General features: G+C 34.4%; 1 protein-coding gene across 1 annotated transcript; it reads left to right on the top strand.

The window, feature by feature from the left end:
• The first annotated feature begins 10,450 nt into the window (after window positions 1-10,450).
• Window positions 10,451-12,906, top strand: LOC129875215 (probable aquaporin PIP-type pTOM75). Its single transcript, XM_055950695.1, has 4 exons — window positions 10,451-10,953; window positions 11,587-11,882; window positions 12,405-12,545; window positions 12,640-12,906. Exons 1-4 carry the CDS (start codon window positions 10,623-10,625, stop codon window positions 12,736-12,738), a joined length of 867 nt encoding a protein of 288 aa, XP_055806670.1. The 5' UTR covers window positions 10,451-10,622; the 3' UTR covers window positions 12,739-12,906.
• Window positions 12,907-23,040: the final 10,134 nt, after the last annotated feature.

Raw genomic sequence — 23,040 nt, 5'->3', positions numbered from 1 at the left:
CCATCGCCTTCATCCAAGCTCGCAATGGTGGCTACGAACGTCGGCTCCCCTTTCTTTAGGCCCTTCACAAGCTACATGGCCGACAGGTGGGCTTGTCCTTCCTTCTTTGGCATCTTGACTAGAGGTACCATGCAGGGTCCCTCTCGCTCCATCACCAAGAGTTGTTGGAGGTAGGGATCTATCATCGTGTGGTACCATTGGAAGAACTCCTGTCCAAGGATGATATCAAAGATATCTAAGGGGGCGACAGTGAAGCTTGTCTTACCTTGCCACTTGCCTAACGTGATGTCCACTCCATGAGCGACTCCGTACACGGGAGTCAATGGTGCGTTGACCGTTTTCAGGTGGGTGTTGCTTGGCCCATAACTTAGCCCCAACCTTGCTGCCGCCGTCTTGGTCATGATGTTGGCTTCTGCTCCAGAATCCACCATGGCACGAGCTGGTCGTCCGTTGATGGATATGTCAACATATTGGGCAGAGTAGTCTCCTGCCTTCTCAGCTTGCTTCACGATGGCTCCACATAGCCCGATCATGCCTAGCTGAGTCATGTCCGAACCCTGCCCTTGGTCCACCTCCTTGTCCTTTTGCTCCCGCAGAATGGCACCAAGGTTCTTCATCTCCGGACACCTAGCATAGCCGTGAGGACCTCCGCATATGTAGCAGCCGCTGCTCTTCGTAGTCTGCTCCTTTCTCTCGGCATAGCTTTGTCGCCCGAACCTTCTGCCGTCGGACTTGCTGGAATCATGGCTCTTGGGTAGAGGATGTTGCTCTTTGCCTTTGCCACAATCTCTCCCACCTTTGTCATGACTACTCTTTATTTCTTTGCCCTTGCTTCTGTCATGCCTGTCATGCTTAAAGTCCGTCAAGGCTTCGGCTTGGGTGATGGCCTCATCGATGGTGCTGACTTGACAGCGCTCCAACTCCGTCTTGGCCCAACTCTGCAGCCCATCCATGAAGTGGAAGAGCATATCTTTATCTGTAAGGTTGGGGATTTGAAGCGTAAGGGTAGTGAACTCCTTCACATAGGCACGTATGCTACCCGTATGCTTCAGCTCCCGAAACTTGCGTTTGGCCTCATAGATGACATTGTTGGGGAAGAAGGCCTTCTTGAACTCATCCCGGAACTGCTCCCAGGTGTTGATGGTGCATAGAACCTTCCCGATCTCGGACTCTTTGCGCTTCCACCATAACATGGCCATCTCCGAGAGGTATAGCACGGCCGTGTTGATCCTCGTCTTGTCGCTCTTCACTTTGTTACACTTGAAGTAATTCTCCAAGTGCCAAAGGAAGTTCTCAACCTCTTGTGCATCATGGGCACCTTTGAACATTGGTGGCTTGGGAGCCTCAATCTTGGCCTCCCGGTCCGCACTGGACGTCATGCATCTCCCAGCATCTATGTCTCCTTTGAGTGCTGCCATCTCGGCCTTCATGGTCTCCACCGTGCTTAGCGCGTCCATGAGCAAACACTCCAAGGAAGTGATCACCTCCTTCATCTCGTACTCGGCAGCCTTGCGCACCTCCAACTCCTTCCGGATGTTGTCATTCTCCTCAAGGGTGAACTTCTCTAGAGACTTGAACTTGTCGTCGACCTTGTTCAAGCGCTTGCCTAATATCTTCACTGCTTGCCGGGCAGCATCCACCCTTGCAATCCACTCCATGCTGGGTGTGACGTCCACGGGCTCTTCGCCTCGCTCATCGTCACTCACCTCAGTGGCCGAGGGTGAGTAGGATGTTAGGGCCTCGCTTGGTGTAGGCTCAAGCGACACCTCCTCATTTCTCTTAGAGTTTTTCTTTCCCTTGCGGTGCTTCCTTCCAACATCTTGCTTGACGTTGGTGGCGGTAGTGGCGTTGATGTCTCCCTCACTTGCCATATCCCTTAGTAGAACCTTGCTCTAATACCACGTTGTCACGGACTTAGACTTCCACTAAGACTTCCGTGCGGCACTTGACAACTTACTCACGAATTTTTCACGATCTTGTAAGCTCAAGTAAGCCTATAAGACTAGATCGCTAAGGGAATGCTAGATTGCAAGAAAGACAAGAGAGTTTTTATGAAGAAGGCTTTCGTATTGCTTTGGAAGAATGCTTGATTGCTTGATGGTTTTCTATAAATGAATGCCCCCTCTATTTATACTACTCCTAAGGGGCTCAAGTGTAAATAAAAATTGCTATACAAGTCCCTCCATATTTATAAAGAAGTCCCTCTCTAGAATTCTCTACACACTCTAGAGAATTCTAAGTCTTTCAAGACTTCTCTACAAGTTTCTATAAGGATCTAGAGTCTTCCACTAACCTCTCCAAGACTCTAGATTCTTCTACCTTCTTCAAGATCAAGTGGCGGGTCATAACATTAGGCCCGAATAGTAATTTACAATAGAAATATGTATTTATTATAGGATTGTCATAGTAATTCTTGTTCTTATTTATTAATGAGATTATGTCATGTTGTAGTGTCACAGTGTGTGGGTCGAAGTAAGATTACGGTGTGAATTCAGCGGGAAAAGGTATGTTAACACTATTCCCTTCTTTCAGTAAGTTTTCTTAAAGCTTAGAAAAAAATATGGCTAGATGTTGTACCCAAGATACTCGCAGTTTTATTCGATTGTGTTAGTTGTTGTGGTTGATATAGACATCCCTCATTGGGATTTGTACTCTATTATTAGAGATCATGTATTTAGGTAAGGCGTACGGATTATTCTTATAGATCGCTTATAGCAATATTTCTTGCCTTGGTCTATCTGATTGTTTGTTTGTTGTTGCCCTCGAGGCTATTGTGGTTTGTCTCAGGGATTTGACTTGGGCCTTTGGGGATATATGCATATTGCCTAAGGGACTATTGAGACATATATGTCTTTACTAGTTATACATATCGCCTATAGGACTACATTAATATCTAAGGGGCTATTGGAATATAGTGATTGCCTTTGGGCTAAATATAGATTGCTAAGGGCCTATTAGGATATATAGAATGCCTAATGGGCTATTAGATAATAACGATTACCTTCATGGCTATAACAGAGTATTAGGAGGGGATATTAAGATGTAATAATTGTGTATGACTAGTAATAGTGGTTAGATTAAATTGTGTTTATCGAGCTTATGAGGGTCCTAGGTTGGTATTGTTTGTTGTTTGTGCCTATCGAGCTTGTGGGGGTGGGGGGGAGGAAGTAGGTTGTTGTTTGATTAGTGTTTGTTTGCTAGATACGGGAAGTTCAGTACGCTCAGCTTATTCTTGACTCCCTTACTGGATTACTTTCACTATAATATGATACATGTTCAGTTATTCTATTGCCTTTCATACTATGTGCATTATTTCCTAACTAACTCCCCATTGCCTGGGGTACTGCATTCTTGCTTGTAGGTCCAGGTCTCTTCGATAGTGTAGCCGAATTTCAGCAAATTGGTCAGCTCCACTTCTTCCGAAGTTTCCAGATCCAGAGGTTTGTTAGTCTTATGTTATGTATAGTTGATGGATAGGTCGGGGCCCTGTCCCGACCAAGTCTATTACTTTTACAAGTCATACTTTGGATTGTATAGATGTGCGTTGTCGACTTTGCTAGCCTTGTTGTTTTGCCCTATTAGCACAGCGGCCTGTTGGCCTTGATCTACTTGAATATGTTTCTAGGTATTATGATGGCCTCGACGGCCCCCATAGCTTTACTCGATTATAGACAGCATGGTAGCCAATATCCACACAGATTTTAGTTTCTGTTCTATATAAATTGCAACATGAGATTGGTCTATATTCAGTAACTCTTAACAAGATTTGATTCATTTGAATCATAGTGATGACTGTACAGCTTATAGGCCCATACAATCTCCCAGAAGCAAAGAATTCCAAAACAACTTCAATAATATCATCTTGCATCATTGTCCAAGCCTTCACAACCAAGAGCTTTCAAGTCTCCAATATATCCTTATAAACAGAAGACAAACTTTCCTCAATAGACAATTCTCTTCCACCCCCTATGAAAATTTAAATTGTAAGAACATTTAACCTCGGGAACGAATTTGAGCTCACAGTCTATTTCCTTGTAAAAAAATGAAGTTATTCTTTATTGTGGACTTGAATTGCTACTAGTGTAAAAATTTCATTCTTAGGCTAAAACTAAAAGATTTCTTTTTCTTTTGCATAAGCATTAGGTATTCGAATTTCATGTGGCATAAGGCTTATTAAAGGGATCAATTTCTCTATTTTCAGGTTTCGAACCCCAAACTTCCGATGAAGACCATTTGGTGGTTAAAATTGAGCTAAGTGGGATTTGGCCATGTTTCATTGTGAAATTTGAAACAAAAATGGTTTTTTGTTTTTAAAGCGAAAAAAAAAAGATATTTAAAAATTAAAATTTTGTTTTTCCATTAATATAAAGTGGAGTTGTTTTTGACTTTTTGTGAGTAATTTGGAGAGAAAAATATATTAAAAAAATTGTTTGTTTTTCAAATTCTTGAAAAATCTATTTAATTTCAGATTTTTTTGGTCAAATGTACGTTCCGGAGTTCAACTCCGGAAAAAAAAAGTAAAATAATTTCGTGATCAAACTCCTCCTAACTTATATATACCTTTATGCAGGGAACTTTAATTTTATGTTGTGTGGACAAAGGGAGAAATCATTGTGTCCACATGTTCACTAAGAGGCATACTTAGATAATGTCCTAATCTGGCTAATATATGTGATTAATCATCAATATTCTGGTATCACCCAACTATATTATGCTTTGCAAAATTTTCAAATATTGCACATATATAGAGGATATATATATATGCCAGTTTTTTAGCCATCTAGTATTCAGAAATAAAAAATTTAGCTACTTATAATACAATTAATTTAATTTCATACTGAATAAACTTATTAATTAAAGAGATTAAAACGCTTTCTTTCAAAAAATTCTTCATTTTTAATCTCGAAGTTATATATGATGTTGAGGATAGAACTGGTACAATGAGGTGTTGTTTTTCCTTTTACGATATAGTCGGTGGATATATCATTTGTTTAGTTTTGATGGCTTAGCAATCAAATAGAGCCAAATATTATTGAAGTAATTATAAGAGGATATATATAAGTACCTGTCATGAGTCATGATGAGAATGTAACAAAATTATTAGCACCTATATATTTTTATCAATTTTGACAAAACTTGAAGTCACAAACATGTATTTTATTTAGTGATTAAGACGTGTAATGTTATTTATTAATCACTTACCCTAAGTTGGCCCTTTAATAATATGCGTATATGTAATAGATGCTCCTAATCCCTTATCTTCAACAATAATTAATAACATCTTCTAAATAAAATTTAGATTGGTGTGTTTTTGCTTCCTTCTTTTAATGTTAATTATTATTTGAAAAATGGTTGTGGTATTCTCCCTCCATCACTCAATTGAAAAAAATAAACTAACACTAATTTTATTTGTGCAACATTAACAAATGGGTCGATTTGTTAAGGCGGCTCAGCTGACCATTAGCCTATACTAACAAAGCATAGGCCATGATTTTAATTTGTGACATTAGCCTATACTAACAAAATGGATAAGATTTGGACGGCTAAGTAATACCAACTATTATTCCCTGCTGTTCTTTTTTACTTATCATGTTTAACTTGGAAAATTTTTAAAATATACAATTATTTAATTTATATTACAAAAATATAACTCAATACCTATATTATCTTTAGTCCAAAACAAAATTTGGTATGCAATATTATATATCAATATACAACAATATATAAAACTTTCATATATTTTTTTTTATAAAAATATTTAAAAACATTATATACAATATTATACACCTAATATAAAATATTATATAAAATTATAAGAGATATTTATACACCATTTAGTTTGCCTTCATTTTACTAAATGTCAATAGTACTTTATAATACGTAGCTCCAATAATAAAGATAAAACAATGACTTAATATGTAAATTTCTCCAAAATCAGGGGTCATTACTAATCACTCACTTATATATACATACGTATGAAACCATTTAATTTTTGCATACTTCTTAAAAGTTTTATCTCAATTTATTACGATTATTGTTTTCACCAAATGAGAATCAAACTTACATAAATACAAGATGATAATGAACTACTACTCAATTCTCTTTTCATATATATCCTAATCTCTTAAACAAATCGATAAATTTAACAGTATATCACAACCTTAAATGAATTACACTGGATATTACAATTTGCAGTAAATAACAATTAACAAATTAATAAGAAAATGATTGAAGATTTTATATTATTATTTACCTATGTATTGAGAATTTGAGACTACATTTTTTATAATAGGGAGATCATTTCTTTCACTTGTTCCAATTTTCTTTTTGTCTTTTTTGTTTGATATAATTTCTTAGTCAGGGTTAAACAAGAAAAATTAAAGCCGAAAGTTTTACAATAAAACAACATTTGAAGGTTACGTTATGAGTGGGGCTTGGAGATACACAATATAGCATGTGAGTAGGGCTAAAAGCCAATCAATCATGTCACGAGTATGAGTTGTATAGACCATGATTGGATATTCCTCTTTTTCTTTCTAATACTATTCAAGCTCTTTGCTGGAAATTCTAAATAAAGCTAGCAAACAAAGACAAATTTGTACAATTTGGTCCACATTAATTGTCACAAATGTTAGGCTAGTGGAACATGATCTTTTTCCTTTTGTTCTTTGTGTGGAGTTCTCTTGAAAATTCATTAGACTTTAGATATGGTAATTAGTCATAATATAGGATAATGATAGAGCAATATTTTTTTTTAAACCGCTCCAAAGGAGTTCCCGTCATTTTTCTCCTTTCATAAATCGAACTCACAACCTTAGCTTTTTGATAAGAGGCTACATAAATGGATGAAAATTTCGAATAGAATTGATTTGAAGTCAGAAGTCCTATTCTTCACAATTAAATAAGCATTTTTGCAAAGTTCACCTTTCCGTGGTCAAAACAAGACTTACGGATAACAATCAGACTTTATCAGGGACAAGGACAAGACTATAGAGCCTAATTTAAAAAATCGAGCTTGCTTTCTTCCTTCTTGTGTATGTGTTATAGCTCATAGCTCTAAGCCCCAATTCCTTGGTGAAAAGATCGTGTTGTCGCCTTTAAATCATCGAAAAAAGAAAAAAAAAAGAACCACTCGAAAGAGATCATACAATAATGGCTCATAACCAAAAAACATAACAACAATATCTCCTAACTACAAAAAAATAGCTCCCATTAAAGTAAGTGGCCAACTGAACAATTCCTACGTCTTATCTAGAGCAATATGTTTTTTTTGTGTGTGGGAATGATAGGAATTAGTAATTTTGTAGTATAACCACTTGTGCAAAATGAATAAAACACACCTTAAAGAATTTCTCACCAGGAATAACTGTTTAATTAGTAAATGACCCACATTTTATTTTCTTGTAATTTTTGAACTTCTTAGATCATGGTTTAATTAAAAGATTTTTTTTGAGCAAATTGAAAATCTTATAAAAAAAATATTAGATGACAATCAAAAATTTGTGAATTATTGCTAATGTTAGACGATAATTTCATGTTTCAATTATAAAACTGAATAGCATATGAACAAACATTAAATTCGAATATAATATTATCTTTATAGAATAATTTTTCAAGAACTATACTTGTACAACTTATAAAAATAAGAACAATATCTAAACGGTAGCATGAAAAGAGTTATTTGTGTAAATCATCTCAGACAGGTGATGTGTAAGTTCTCCAAACGAGTTAACATGTGGGATTCTAGCTAAGCCAATTTTTCCTCATTTATTTGCACTTGCTAAAGCTTCTAATTTTAATTATTAAATTCGTTTGTTTTTAAGTTTGAATTTAAATTATTAAATACACTTATTTTTTTATATTACAATCACTTACTGAATAATTATTCAAAAAAATTATGTTATTAGGATATTTATTCAAAAAATTATATAAAAATGATAGTTCGACGAATTGCATTCATTCATCACTATAGTCATCATTCAGTGTCACGTAAAATGAGAAGAAAGGAGTATTCTTATAGTCTATTTGGATTGACTTATTTTTAAGCAGTTTATAAGTTGAAAAGTGCTTATAAGTTAAAAAAAAAGTAGGTGCAGACCAACTATAAGTTCATCCAAATAAACTCAACTATTTATTGAAACTTATTTTAAGCACAAAATAACTTTAAGTTGATCAATTAAATACTAAAAAAAAAATTAAAAATAGCTTATAAATTAATTCAACCGATTTCTTAATTTTCTCGGCGACATGTACAATGGCTTAACTGCTCCAAAAGGTTGGGCCCCAAAGTTGAATCATGATGAGCTCTATGCTAAATCTAGCCATAGAGTGTTGGCCATGTAATGTTGTCAAATAAAAAAAAAGTATCACTTTTCTCAACGGTCACATGAAAGAAACGGCTATTTTTTTCTCCAGCCACTTGGGTGATTGTGTGCTAGGGCTGTGGCTGTGATTTCCCCACTTATTAGAGAAAAAATTATAAAATAAAATAGAAGGTTAGGGGCTTAATTAAGTACTATGAGCTTTATTTAGCTTTGCTTAGATAAGCCCACCGCCCATAATCCCCACCCACTATAATAAGATTCTTTTTTGATGTTTTTGTTTTGTAGTGGTTTGTCTAAATATTATTAGTGGCTAGAAATGCTTTATTCCTGTGTTGATAAGATGTTAATAATTAGCATTTGATAAAATAGTGAAGTTATGCTCAAACCAATATGTACCTCATTTCATGTTGTTTGCAAATTTGCAAAAAAATATTAGCTACCAAAATTAAATTGGCAAAACTAATTTCTTAATTTTGCTATGATTATTAATAATTGTGGTGATAATTATTTAATATATCTACAAAACTATTGTTACGATAGAATTTCGTAGCTAATCATAAACTATGGCCACGTGATAAAAGTTATCATAACAATATTACCCTTTTAGCCGGAATAGATTATTTAAAACAACATTTTATAGCTACAGAGAAGTAAATCATTTATGTTTAATAGTTCCGTTCTTTTAATTAACGGAATAAGAAATTTTTAAAATGTTTATATTATAATTATAGTACTATTTTTATACTAAAACTCTATAGTGTATAACAATTCGAGAAAATATGTAATAAAAAGGAATATACAATGTATAACCAAACCCATTATATCAAAATATTTATCAGCAAAGATACAAATAAATATATCATGATCTAGGTTCATGGCATGTATTGTCGTCTACGTTAGGCCTATGCCCGTATGGGTTATCTTTACATCGAGCTCCAAAAGTGTATGTACCATGTGAACTTGAGTTATGCCTTATAAAACTCTTTACTTTTCTCTTTCATTTCGATATGGAATTTGCTAAGATATTATGTGCACCCCATATTCAAAAGTTTGTCAACCTAAAAGTTGGTCATTCATGCTTGATTCACCCTCATCAGACCATCTTCATCAGATTGCCCTCTGTCAAGAGCGTCACATACGCTCCTTTTTAGAATTCAGCATCCTCACTGAGGCTTGCCCCACTAGCGATACACATTCTTTCAAATCATATTTCTTACGACCTAAGTCCATGACACATATTGTCTGCTTTGGACCTAGATCCATACTGATTTACCTCTCATCTAGGCCCATCGAGCCTAATAAGTGTGTATATCATTATTACTTGAGTTATGCCTTATAGAACTCACTTTCCTTTTCATCTTATCTTTAAAAATCTACCAGCTTAAAAACTTGTCAATCCTGCTTAATATGCCCTCTATTAAGGACGTCAAAAAATAATTTCATCATTATTTAATCTCTTTATTGAGATTCATACATTATAACTTTGATTTTAGTATAACTTGTTACAAATCAAACACCCCTTATGATTTTTTAATTAGTGTTGGAATAGTTTTTACTTTGCCTATACACCCTCTTAGAAAATATTGTAATAAAAAGAAATCATTTTATTATGGCAATACAAATTTCAAAGTTTTGCTTAGCTGCCCTTTGTTGCAACTATTTGAAGATTAGGTGAATAAGTTGGCCCCGACCAGCAAATCAAATGGAGGAGTATCTGCTTTTCAAGAAATAAAGTATGTGACACTCTGTAGAAGATAAGGACAACTAATTAAACCATAGAAAAATCTAACATCCCTAACCTCCATTATTATTACTTATTTTGTATAATCATGGTGTTCGAATTAATTTTTACATATCTCCATTAATTTCATCAAAGATCTATCAACTCTTATTAACATGTAGTTAAATAATTTTGTCCATTAAAATTATGACAAATAAAAAAAAAATCATTTAACCTTTTTATCTTTATAAAAATTTAAATCAAAAATCTTATATTTTCAACTCATTTTATCAACCATTCCATAATCACAGCCTTCTTTTCTTTCTTTACCAAAGACAATACTTCCATTCTGTAGACTTCATAATTTGCCATTAACAAATTAATTAACCCAATAATTTATACAACTAAGTGAAAGAAAAAAGAACTTTGTAGCATATTTTATAGTTGTAAATGATGACTTCGCCACTATAAAGTAAGACAAACCCTATCCTTGTCCAGCACCTAACTTCCTTTTTTGGATTCCATTAAGCACTCAATAATACAGAGAGAGAGAGAGAAAAAAGTGAGTGAGGAAAAAAATGGCAGAGAACAAAGAAGAAGATGTTAATCTTGGAGCAAACAAGTACAGAGAGACTCAGCCATTAGGCACAGCTGCTCAAACAGACAAGGATTACAAGGAGCCACCACCAGCTCCTCTGTTTGAACCAGGGGAATTGTCATCATGGTCCTTTTACAGGGCTGGAATTGCAGAGTTCATGGCAACTTTCTTGTTCTTGTACATAACAATCTTAACTGTTATGGGTCTTAAAAGGTCTGATAGTTTGTGTTCTTCTGTGGGTATTCAAGGAATTGCTTGGGCTTTTGGTGGTATGATCTTTGCTTTGGTTTACTGTACTGCTGGTATCTCAGGTTTGTTACAACTACTACTAAGTTTTTTTCTCAAATCTTTTTTTTTTGCTAATAATACTATAAAGTTGTAATCTTTTTTTGTTTATTGCCACTAATTTTCATTGTTAGCTTATTTGGTAACTATTTTTATGGATCTACTACAATACCCACAAAATCATTTGTGTTAATTTGTTTGTCCTGTTGTTTGACTACAACAACAACAAACTCGGTGTAATCCCATGGAGTCTGAAGATGTTAAGATGCATGCAGTTACCCTTACCTCATAGAGGTTGTTTTCGATTGATCCTCGACTACCCTTTTCCTTATCCGGGCTTGAGGCTGTCCATATGAGCAAGCTCACACAGGCAGAGTTAAATTTTGAAATTTAAAGAAAAGTTTTGAATCATGTGGTGTTAAACTAAAGACTTGTGTAACTGTTGATGAGTCTCTCTAGTAACTTTAATTTATTAAGGTACCCAAATGCCTATGAATCTTAAGGTAAAAGTTTCTAAATACGGAAAGTGACATTCTTTTATAAAAAGATTGAAACAATGAGTATGATTTTTTAACATGTATTCTTGTTCTTGAAATTTTGTATGTGCAACCTTTGGTTATTTTTCTTTAAAACTGAGTCCCTATTTTGTACTGAAACAGGAGGACACATTAACCCAGCTGTGACATTTGGTCTGTTCTTGGCAAGGAAGTTGTCCTTAACAAGGGCAGTGTTCTATATAGTGATGCAGTGCCTTGGTGCCATCTGTGGTGCTGGTGTTGTGAAGGGTTTCATGGTTGGACCATATCAGAGACTTGGTGGTGGTGCTAATGTTGTTAATCCTGGTTACACCAAAGGTGATGGACTTGGTGCTGAGATTATTGGCACTTTTGTCCTTGTCTACACTGTTTTCTCTGCCACTGATGCCAAAAGAAGTGCTAGAGATTCACATGTTCCTGTAAGTCTCTTGTCCTAACATTAACTTTAGCTCAATAGCAGTACTTTTTTGGGTCAAAGTTTTGATTTTTAGTGATGATAAATTGTTTATTTGGGAATTTAAGTCATTCAAATAGGTTTAGTATTTGTTTGAAGTAGTAGCCTAAGAAGGTTGGCTTTTAGTCGGAAATAGAGAATTTGGATGTAAATTTTGATAGTCTCATTTTGATTTAATTTTTGGGGGTTCATTTCTAATAGTTATACTTATATCAAAAAGTCATCTTTCTTCTTGATTACACAACAATTAGTCTTGTCTAAATAACTTGTGACAAGATTGAGTCGTGGGCACTGCCTTCTGTGTACTGGATTCAAGATTACCACTTAGTTCATGGCCTTCTGTGTACTGGATTCAAGATTACCACTTAGTTCATGGCCTTGAGTATTTCTTAGTTGAATGTGGTGTATACTATAAAGTTTCAAGTTAATGTATGAGGAATGATATGCAAGTAGAGTTTTTTATATAATCACAATTTTGTTATGACAGATTTTGGCACCTCTTCCAATTGGATTCGCGGTGTTCTTGGTTCATTTGGCCACCATCCCAATCACCGGAACTGGTATCAACCCCGCCAGGAGTCTTGGAGCTGCTATCATCTTCAACGAAGACCAAGCATGGGATGACCACGTAAGTCTTTAACTTTAACTTAGAAACTCGTCGAGATGACAAATTTTCAGACATTTCTTAACAAAAGGTGTTGTTTTTTCCTGATAATTTTCAGTGGATCTTCTGGGTTGGACCATTCATTGGAGCTGCTCTTGCTGCAGTTTACCACCAGATTATCATCAGAGCTATTCCATTCAAGAGCGGCAGGTCTTGAGTTTCTTGAAGAGTTTGAAGACCTGTATCTTTTGCTTCTCCCTGTTTGGTGCTGTTGTCTGTTATGATTTTCTACTTTTCAGATGTCAATTATGTGTGTAAATTATCAGGTTAATGCTTGTATCTAAAGCTTTCATTTCTCCAAATCAAATGAAAGATTCTTATTCTATCTCCTTTTCATCTTTCATTACCTTGAGTCGTTTAATGATAAATGTTTTTGAGAACTACTTTTCGTAGGAAGTCACTCAACTAATAGAGATAATAACTCATAAATGTTTTTGAGAACTACTTTTCGTAGGAAGTCACTCAACTAATAGAGATAATAACTATTAGTTGACGACTGAAATCAACTCAGTTTCCCATTTCCTTTCAAAGGTCTAGTTTTGTTTCCACCAAATCTTTTGAAATTCTTTTTAAAAACGGGTATAATCTAATGCAATGATCTTCAATCATTTGAAACACTTACTCGTATAATCTAAATTTTGAGAATTACAAGTACCCCATATGAAAATTTTGAGCAGCAAAAACAAACAAAAATCTAGTGTAATTTTATGGGTGACGTTTGGGAAGGGTAACTTGTATCTAGATCTTAATTTACATTAAGAAGGTAGCTATGGTTGTCTCTAATAAATAAATGACTCAAATAACGATAAAAAGAGCTTTAGCCACAAGGAATGACATGTAATACTAGAAACCTATAAATAATGAAAAACAAGAATAATATGAATACATACAGAAAGAAAAGGAAATATACTCGATTATCTACTAATTCGCTATTTTAATTTTCAACCTTCATACTCAGGTCATGTCCTCGGTGAGCTAAAGTTGGGTCATATTTTACCTAATCACATTACCTTACCTCAATATTTTTTGATCTTTCTCTAGCCCTTCTCAAGCCCATACGACCAATCTCTCACCTCTTAGCACATCGATCTCCTCTTGAGATAAATTTTTTAGCATCTATCTAAAGCTTAATTCAGACATTTACAACATTGTACACCCTTGGTGTTTTTGCCATCAAACATGGTTTCAGCACATGGTTGTGTGTTGAGTGGTGATTAAGGAATATCGACATTATTTGTTATCTTTTGATTTTTTTAAATTAGACAAATAAAAGTAGATATTTATTTTTAATATAGTAGACAAATAAAAATTAACCGAGTAAATACAAAACATGACCTTATGAGCCTTATTAACATGATAGACCTTAATTGCAAATTATAATTTCTAAGTTTGATTCCTAGACCTTTTGTAGCACTTCAAAGGGGTGACATTATCCATGGTAGTTCACCTTTCATCCCTCACCAACAACCAATTGCACAATCAACTTTATTTAAAAATCATTCACAGCAAATGAAGAAAGCAAAAGGCATTAAACAATAAAACACTAATTGGGGGTAAAATTAATTATTATTGATTTGAATGAGTGTTGCAAACGATTGTAAATATTCTTCAAATTTTATATATCAATTTAAAAATATGATTTTATTACTGCACAAATATGATATATTTGAGATCTCAAGCTTAACAATTATTATTCTTTTCTACATTGTAATGACCCGTTAGGTCATTTTGAGAACGAGTCTTTTTTTCTTCATAAAAGACTCATTCCATACATTTAAATTGTAAATTTTAGACTATTCGATAACTTCATTTAATTAATTGATGGGTGATTTTAAATAATTAATTTAATTGATGGGCTAAAGTGTTAATTTATCTAATACTTATACCACTTTTCTTATATTTATAAAAATAGGCTAGTAGGGTTTGTAAATTTTAAAACATAATTAGTTTGGAAAAGGAAAAAAATAATAATAATAAAAGAAAAGATTTTTTTTTATATATATATACAATCTGATGGCATTACCATCAGATATAACGAAAACAAAGAAAAGAGAGAACAGCGGCGGCGCAGCGGAAAAAAAATAAAAATTGGGAGAAAAAAAATACGGAGGAAGAAAGAAAAGAAAGGGAGAAAGAAAAATAAAGGAGAAGAGAAAAATAGGGATTTTCATTTCAAAGCGTCAAGGTAATTATTCTCATCCTTTCCATTAAATTTTCATGTGATTATGAATATATTTTAGGGTATATTGGTGGAGAAACAATGTTGAAATAAGAGAATATGACCCTAGGGTTCTTCATATAAAATCTTGATTTGGGGGTCGAATAACGATCCGTTTTAGCTGAAATTTGACATGTGAGTTTATTTTATCATGAGTGAACATAATCGGAAAGAAAATTTCAGATTTGACTTCAATGACATAGAATGAGTTAGTTCCTGAATTTTGATATATTAAAATAGATAATTAAATATTAGGTATATTATATATTATGAATTACATTAAATTTATAATATTGGGGAAATTAGAACCTAACCCTAGGCTTAAAAATTTGGAAATATGAGAGTTGACATGTTATTTGACGTCAACATTAAGAACTTGATTATAGATTTGGGTAGGTTTTGGGTCTAGGCTAGATATATAATAATATGAGTGTTATTAGTTTCAAAATCTTATTGTGGTTATTTATTTGACTAGATTACATTGATTTGGAGACCCAACGAAAAGAGAAGGCTCAAGTACCCGTGTAATTGCTTGATTAATTAAGGCAAGTGAATTTCTAAACCTCAGTTTAAGCTTATAGATGCTTGTATTTCTGTGTTATGTGTATTAGGAAGTAATAAGAATTAGACTGGATGATTGACTATATGATTGACCTTAAAAAAATGGAGATGAGGGGTAGAAAATGGTGATCTAATGACATGTATTGGTGGAATTGATATGTTATGATTGTGGATTTATTTTGGACATGTGAAATGACTATGTTGATGTGAGATAGGAAAAATTATGGTTGTTGTCATATTATTATCGTGAATTATATGAACATGAATTGATTGCATTGGTTCTGACATATTGTGTTGAGATTGAAAATGATATGAAACAAAAGGGGTCGGGCCACACGCTCCGTGGCAGGTATTATGAAACAAAGGGGTCGGGCCACACGCTCTGTGGCAGGTATTATGAAATAAAGGGGTCGGGCCACACGCTCCGTGGCAGGATATATGTATTGAGGGGACGGGCCACACGCTCCGTGGCAGGTTACATGGACAGAAATGTCCCCCATGAGTTCCGGACTGTGATTCAGCGGATGTGTACCAATAGGACAAACATGCATCATTTCATTGCACTGCATTACACCTTTCTGATATTTGTGACTTTGTGTTTACTCCCATATTGCTCTGTATGCTGAACTTGACTTGGTATGATTCACTGACGAGACTATTGATGAGTATTTGTGGACTGTATTACTGTTGTTATTGTACAAGTGTAGAGTTGGGCTGATTTTATGCAGGTTGTAGTTAAGGAGGTTCGGTTGGGAGGACAGGAGTACTTGTATCTATTAAGCTTTGCTTAGTTTTAGCTATCCACTTGCTGAGTACCGTGTTGTTTGGTACTCACCCCTTGCTTCCACACTTGTGTAGGTTGTGAGCCCGGACCTGCTTGATCTCCTAGTGTTTCCACCACATCTGAGGCTATCATTTCGAGTGTTGAGGTAGCTGTTGCATCCATCTAGCGGACACCTCTTACTCTTTTATTATGTTTTAGTCCTACTCTAGTGACAAAGACATTGTGACTGTATTTTCTTTCGTACTTCAGTAATTTATTAGTGGCTTGTATACGTGACAACCAATCTTGGGGGATTTTGGAGATTATTTATTTATTTTTGACTAATTTAAACCTTATTTTATCTCAATTACTTCCGCATTTATTTTTCGTTGAGTTTTAGGCTGACTTGTCTCGGTGGGTTGAGATGAGTGCCATCACACCCGAATTTGGGTCGTGAAAAAGATGGTATCAGAGCCCCAGGTTCATAGGTCTCACGTGTATACAAGCCGAGTCTAAGTAGAGTCTTGAGGATCGGTACGGAGACGTCTGTACTTATCTTTGAGAGGCTATGAAGACTATTAGGAAATATCATTACTTTTTGGTTCTCTATCGTGCGTTCTTGATCCGGTCTATTTTCTATCGCCTCACTCCATTCTCTCACATATAGTGGTGACTCTTGCCTGATTCTATGTGCGTGTAGTTGAAATACCATCACGTGGTCTAGATCTAATTTGGAAGTGGAAGTAATAAACTTATGAAAAGGGTGTATGGTGAAACTTGTAATGCACGGTGATTTTAAAAGAGTAAGTAAGGTTATGGTTCAATAATATAATTTGAGGATATGGTATAGGAAGAGGAACAATAGTATGGAGGATTATATGAGTCTTAAATTTCTGGATAGTGGTTAAGAATTGAGAATGATGCTTGTTTGGCCTACCTGATATTTGAAGTGGTTCTACAATTGAGAATGGTATAATTAGGGAAATGACTATGTTGTGAGCATTGCCCTCAGAGACTACAGACCGTGAAGTTCGTCGTGAAAGAATGAGTTACATAGTGAGTGATAAGAATGATTTTGCGCTAATCGAGATCAGAATTTCTACAGCGATTTGATAGGATGGATGTATATCAGGAAATGGTTATTATAAGTCTACTACCTCGGTACTTGTGATTATTTGGTTAGGGTTACAGGTTGTGTTGCTTCTGCTATTGATCTTATCTATTAAAGGGTGATATCGATTTTGACTAGAGACTGAAATGTGTTGGTAATGTATGACAGTTACGTAATGGATAGAAATATGTAGACTATCTAGGTATGATCTTTACAGTGGGTATGATGTATTCTAGTGGTGGATCTATCAAGCTTTCACGGTGTGACACTATTGGTGTACAAAAACCAATACATCGATTATCAAGTGTGATTACTAACTACTTAAGGAGTTATTAATTGTATCATCTTCTCATATGATGAGATTTGATGTTGCATTCACATTTGAAAATCCAACTAGTGTGTTACTACAGACGCTAGGGTAAGCATTGTTTATAAGAATGATCTTAGTGGTGGATTTTGGTATGATTAATGCGTTTAGGTTGTGAAGTGTATCCCTAAAATTCTAAGTGAGGACTTGTAATTTAACCGTAAACTCCAAAGGAGTGGATCGATAACAGAATGATAAGCTTATGGATAAAGAAAGTAGCAGTGAGTATACTTGTGTGAAGGCAATTAAATTTTTTAGTGAGAGTGTGTATAAATTGGGTTATTACATTAGATTTGGTTGGTATAACTGGGTTTAAGGTGTCTTGTCAATTGAAAAGGTTGACTTCGAGATGATGACAATGGTTATTGAGCATAACGGTAATAAGATTTTGTGATGGATTATGATACGGACACAATCATACTTTAAGGATTTTTGGTTAAATAGATTCGATATGATAATAATGACTTGCATGTATCTAAATTATGGTTTTTTTACTATTTGGTGAGTGGCGTGGTGGTATGGAAAATCGTAGAATGTGTTGAGACACCGCTCGGATAGAACTGAAAGAATCTAGATTCATAAATAAAATAATTAGTGAAATGTAGTTTAGCCATCGAAACAAGGCGAGAACAATTATATTTACTCTAGTTGTAAGGGCCGAATGTATCTTCAGAGAGAGTGGAAAATTAAATTTAGTAACACGTAGTTCTATTTATTTTGCTCTATTTATGGTGGCAGTGTTATGTGTTGTTCATATGGGTTAACGATTATTGGATAAGATTTGAGAAATAACTCTATAGGCATTTGACTCAAGTGTGGTAATAAGTTCTTTTGTGGTTTCGAGTTTGATAACTGGTATAATTAAATTTTAATGAAGGATACAATAAGATTAATGGAGAGGTGATCAATGATAGCTAAGATGCGTGAATTTATAAAGATCTTCAATGTATGAGCTAATATTGATAGATAATGGGATTGGGTTACATGGATGAAATTCGAAATTCAAGTTGTTCATTTTAAGTCTACATTATGGCGGTAGGTTTCGTTAAAGTATAGATCGACAAGATAAAAATTGATCGATTACACGGGATACTGAGCAGTTGAAAGAACTTGTGCAGGGTTTGAATTGTAGAGTTTATTGCTTTTGATCATTAAAAGGCCTAAGAAAGGGCTTCACTTAAAGTTTTGATTCAAAAGAATAAGATTGGTAAATGAGTTAGCAAAAGGAATAAGAGTCTGGTATATTAAATAGTTCAAGGTATTTAAAATTTGCTTCATAGAAAACATCTAAGAAATGATAAAAAATAAGACACCATGTGTAGATCCTTAGTTCAAAGTTGAAGATTGTACGAATTTCCGCCCTTGTGTTCAGATATGACTATACAATGTCGATTGGTTCGACACAGACTTATGAGGGAGGTTACAACGACTTTTCTGGTGGTTTGGTTTTAGTTTGAATAACAATTAGTGAGGTGTCGAAGATTATGTGTTTTATGTAAGGTTAGACTCTCAAATTATGGTAGGTGACTTATAGATGCACTACAAGATGGGATATAGTTCTTCATGGTTATTAAGGATATCGAATTGGGTTGATACTACTCTGTTGATAGATTATACGAACCATTGTGATGTGTTACATTGGCACTAGAGGGTAAATAGAGGCTATGTGCTCATAGTATATAGAATTATTCAGGTGACCACAAATTTCTCTAAGTTTTGGTATGGGGAACAGACTGGTTGATTGTGGGTAGCAAAAAAATCAAAATGATGGAGTCAGATGAATGAAAATATTTGATATAAGCACTATAGAAGAAGTATCTTGTGTTATTCGATCTTGATTTCGTACATTCTTATATAACTACCTATTTTGTTTCGGACATGATTTGAAGTATGATTCGCTCCTTATGCCCACAAGTGTTTCTACTTCGGTGGATGTATCTCTAGTGGTTGATCGGTGTACCGATTCTGCGAATTCTTTTGATAGGGTAGGATGCTTTTGCAAACTTGGCTATTTCAGTTATGATAGATTTGGTGTTGTAAGGGATTGTTGAATTATAATAGTGATTTTTCATGCATAATTCTTTTTATAAGAATTTGTAGAAGAGCTACCATGAATACTTATAGTTGTCCGACAGTCTTAAGGTTCAACTCTCGTCGGGGTCTCGTTCTGGCTATGTATGGTAGAATATGGGCGGCCAATGAGTCTAGTGTTACCGCTCTTAAGGATTGTTTACAATCACAACTACTGATCTACCATATTCGATAGTGTTATTAGAAATTTTGTATGCTTGGGTGTATCGATCGCTAAGAGGGTATTCAATCATTTCATTCTTTGGGTTAGATAAATCATATTCTCCAGTAATGAGTACCTAATATCTAAAGATCAGATTTGTATAGCTTAAGATCGTGGGAAGCTTTGATAGTGAGAATGGAATCTTGACAAAACCTGTGATGGGTTGCACATTATGAGTATATGGTGGTTGTTCAAGTTCACTTCTGGTTGTAGCCGATATTAATTTAGAACTTCATCGTAAGTATGTGAGAAAAGACTCGCCTTGGTGGTTGTGCTATGATTCAATAGGTTTCGATTCAAATGGAATTCATGGGTTAGTTTGTGGCTTGGTAATCACTCCTGATTAGTAAATCTACCAAGGTTTGATTCAAAAATTCAGTTCTTAGTAGTTGATCTTGATGGAATGGTCTTAAGGAGGATCTCACTTGGAGGGATGAACACCGACTCTAGAATATAATAACTCAAGCTTTAGGTAACGTCGGATATTCTTCCTTTTCCTTCTTTATGTTCGAGGACGAACATGATTTTTAGTGGTGGATAATGTAATGACCCGTTAGGTCATTTTGAGAACTAGTCTTCTTTTCTTCATAAAAGACTCATTCCATACATTTAAATTGTAAATTTTAGACTATTCGATAACTTCATTTAATTAATTGATGGGTGATTTTAAATAATTAATTTAATTGATGGGCTAAAGTGTTAATTTATCTAATACTTATACCACTTTTCTTATATTTATTAAAATAGGCTAGTAGGGTTTGTAAATTTTAAAACATAATTAGTTTGGAAAAGGAAAAAAATAATAATAATAAAAGAAAAGATTTTTTTTTATATATATATACAATCTGATGGCATTACCATCAGATATAACGAAAACAAAGAAAAGAGAGAACAGCGGCGGCGCAGCGGAAAAAAAATAAAAACTGGGAGAAAAAAAATACGGAGGAAGAAAGAAAAGAAAGGGAGAAAGAAAAATAAAGGAGAAGAGAAAAATAGGGATTTTCATTTCAAAGCGTCAAGGTAATTATTCTCATCCTTTCCATTAAATTTTCATGTGATTATGAATATATTTTAGGGTATATTGGTGGAGAAACAATGTTGAAATAAGAGAATATGACCCTAGGGTTCTTCATATAAAATCTTGATTTGGGGGTCGAATAACGATCCGTTTTAGCTGAAATTTGACATGTGAGTTTATTTTATCATGAGTGAACATAATCGGAAAGAAAATTTCAGATTTGACTTCAATGACATAGAATGAGTTAGTTCCTGAATTTTGATATATTAAAATAGATAATTAAATATTAGGTATATTATATATTATGAATTACATTAAATTTATAATATTGGGGAAATTAGAACCTAACCCTAGGCTTAAAAATTTGGAAATATGAGAGTTGACATGTTATTTGACGTCAACATTAAGAACTTGATTATAGATTTGGGTAGGTTTTGGGTCTAGGCTAGATATATAATAATATGAGTGTTATTAGTTTCAAAATCTTATTGTGGTTATTTATTTGACTAGATTACATTGATTTGGAGACCCAACGAAAAGAGAAGGCTCAAGTACCCGTGTAATTGCTTGATTAATTAAGGCAAGTGAATTTCTAAACCTCAGTTTAAGCTTATAGATGCTTGTATTTCTGTGTTATGTGTATTAGGAAGTAATAAGAATTAGACTGGATGATTGACTATATGATTGACCTTAAAAAAATGGAGATGAGGGGTAGAAAATGGTGATCTAATGACATGTATTGGTGGAATTGATATGTTATGATTGTGGATTTATTTTGGACATGTGAAATGACTATGTTGATGTGAGATAGGAAAAATTATGGTTGTTGTCATATTATTATCGTGAATTATATGAACATGAATTGATTGCATTGGTTCTGACATATTGTGTTGAGATTGAAAATGATATGAAACAAAAGGGGTCGGGCCACACGCTCCGTGGCAGGTATTATGAAACAAAGGGGTCGGGCCACACGCTCTGTGGCAGGTATTATGAAATAAAGGGGTCGGGCCACACGCTCCGTGGCAGGATATATGTATTGAGGGGACGGGCCACACGCTCCGTGGCAGGTTACATGGACAGAAATGTCCCCCATGAGTTCCGGACTGTGATTCAGCGGATGTGTACCAATAGGACAAACATGCATCATTTCATTGCACTGCATTACACCTTTCTGATATTTGTGACTTTGTGTTTACTCCCATATTGCTCTGTATGCTGAACTTGACTTGGTATGATTCACTGACGAGACTATTGATGAGTATTTGTGGACTGTATTACTGTTGTTATTGTACAAGTGTAGAGTTGGGCTGATTTTATGCAGGTTGTAGTTAAGGAGGTTCGGTTGGGAGGACAGGAGTACTTGTATCTATTAAGCTTTGCTTAGTTTTAGCTATCCACTTGCTGAGTACCGTGTTGTTTGGTACTCACCCCTTGCTTCCACACTTGTGTAGGTTGTGAGCCCGGACCTGCTTGATCTCCTAGTGTTTCCACCACATCTGAGGCTATCATTTCGAGTGTTGAGGTAGCTGTTGCATCCATCTAGCGGACACCTCTTACTCTTTTATTATGTTTTAGTCCTACTCTAGTGACAAAGACATTGTGACTGTATTTTCTTTCGTACTTCAGTAATTTATTAGTGGCTTGTATACGTGACAACCAATCTTGGGGGATTTTGGAGATTATTTATTTATTTTTGACTAATTTAAACCTTATTTTATCTCAATTACTTCCGCATTTATTTTTCGTTGAGTTTTAGGCTGACTTGTCTCGGTGGGTTGAGATGAGTGCCATCACACCCGAATTTGGGTCGTGACATACATATTCATAGTGTATCAAAAAGTTTACATAAGATAAAATAGGAAGATATTTTCATTTGAACCATTTTTTGTTTAAAAGAATAATAGTTTTAATTATTATTTCTTTCTATCTATTTTACTTATAATGTTTTTCTTCTATATGTTTCTTAAGAAGACATTAACTAAAAGAGTAATTTGACTAAATTATTTTCATTTATTTTAATTTTAATTTAATACTATTCTTTTTTTTACCACATTAATCTTCCCCATATTTATTGAATAAAATAAAAATTAATAATTAATTAGAGTATCTTAATTTTATAAAATAA

Source organism: Solanum dulcamara, chromosome 1, assembly GCF_947179165.1.
Source record: "Solanum dulcamara chromosome 1, daSolDulc1.2, whole genome shotgun sequence".
Classification (NCBI taxonomy): Eukaryota; Viridiplantae; Streptophyta; class Magnoliopsida; order Solanales; family Solanaceae; genus Solanum; species Solanum dulcamara.
This window is presented reverse-complemented; position numbering and strand designations above follow the sequence as displayed.

What these genes read in the sequence shown, in the direction of transcription:
- LOC129875215 (XM_055950695.1), top strand. Translation starts at nt 10,623, where the DNA reads ATGGCAGAGAACAAAGAAGAAGATGTTAATCTTGGAGCAAACAAGTAC. An exon ending in CTGTACTGCTGGTATCTCAG is followed by an intron (nt 10,954 to 11,586) that starts GTTTGTTACAAC and finishes GTACTGAAACAG; the next exon opens with GAGGACACATTAACCCAGCT. An exon ending in CTAGAGATTCACATGTTCCT is followed by an intron (nt 11,883 to 12,404) that starts GTAAGTCTCTTG and finishes TTGTTATGACAG; the next exon opens with ATTTTGGCACCTCTTCCAAT.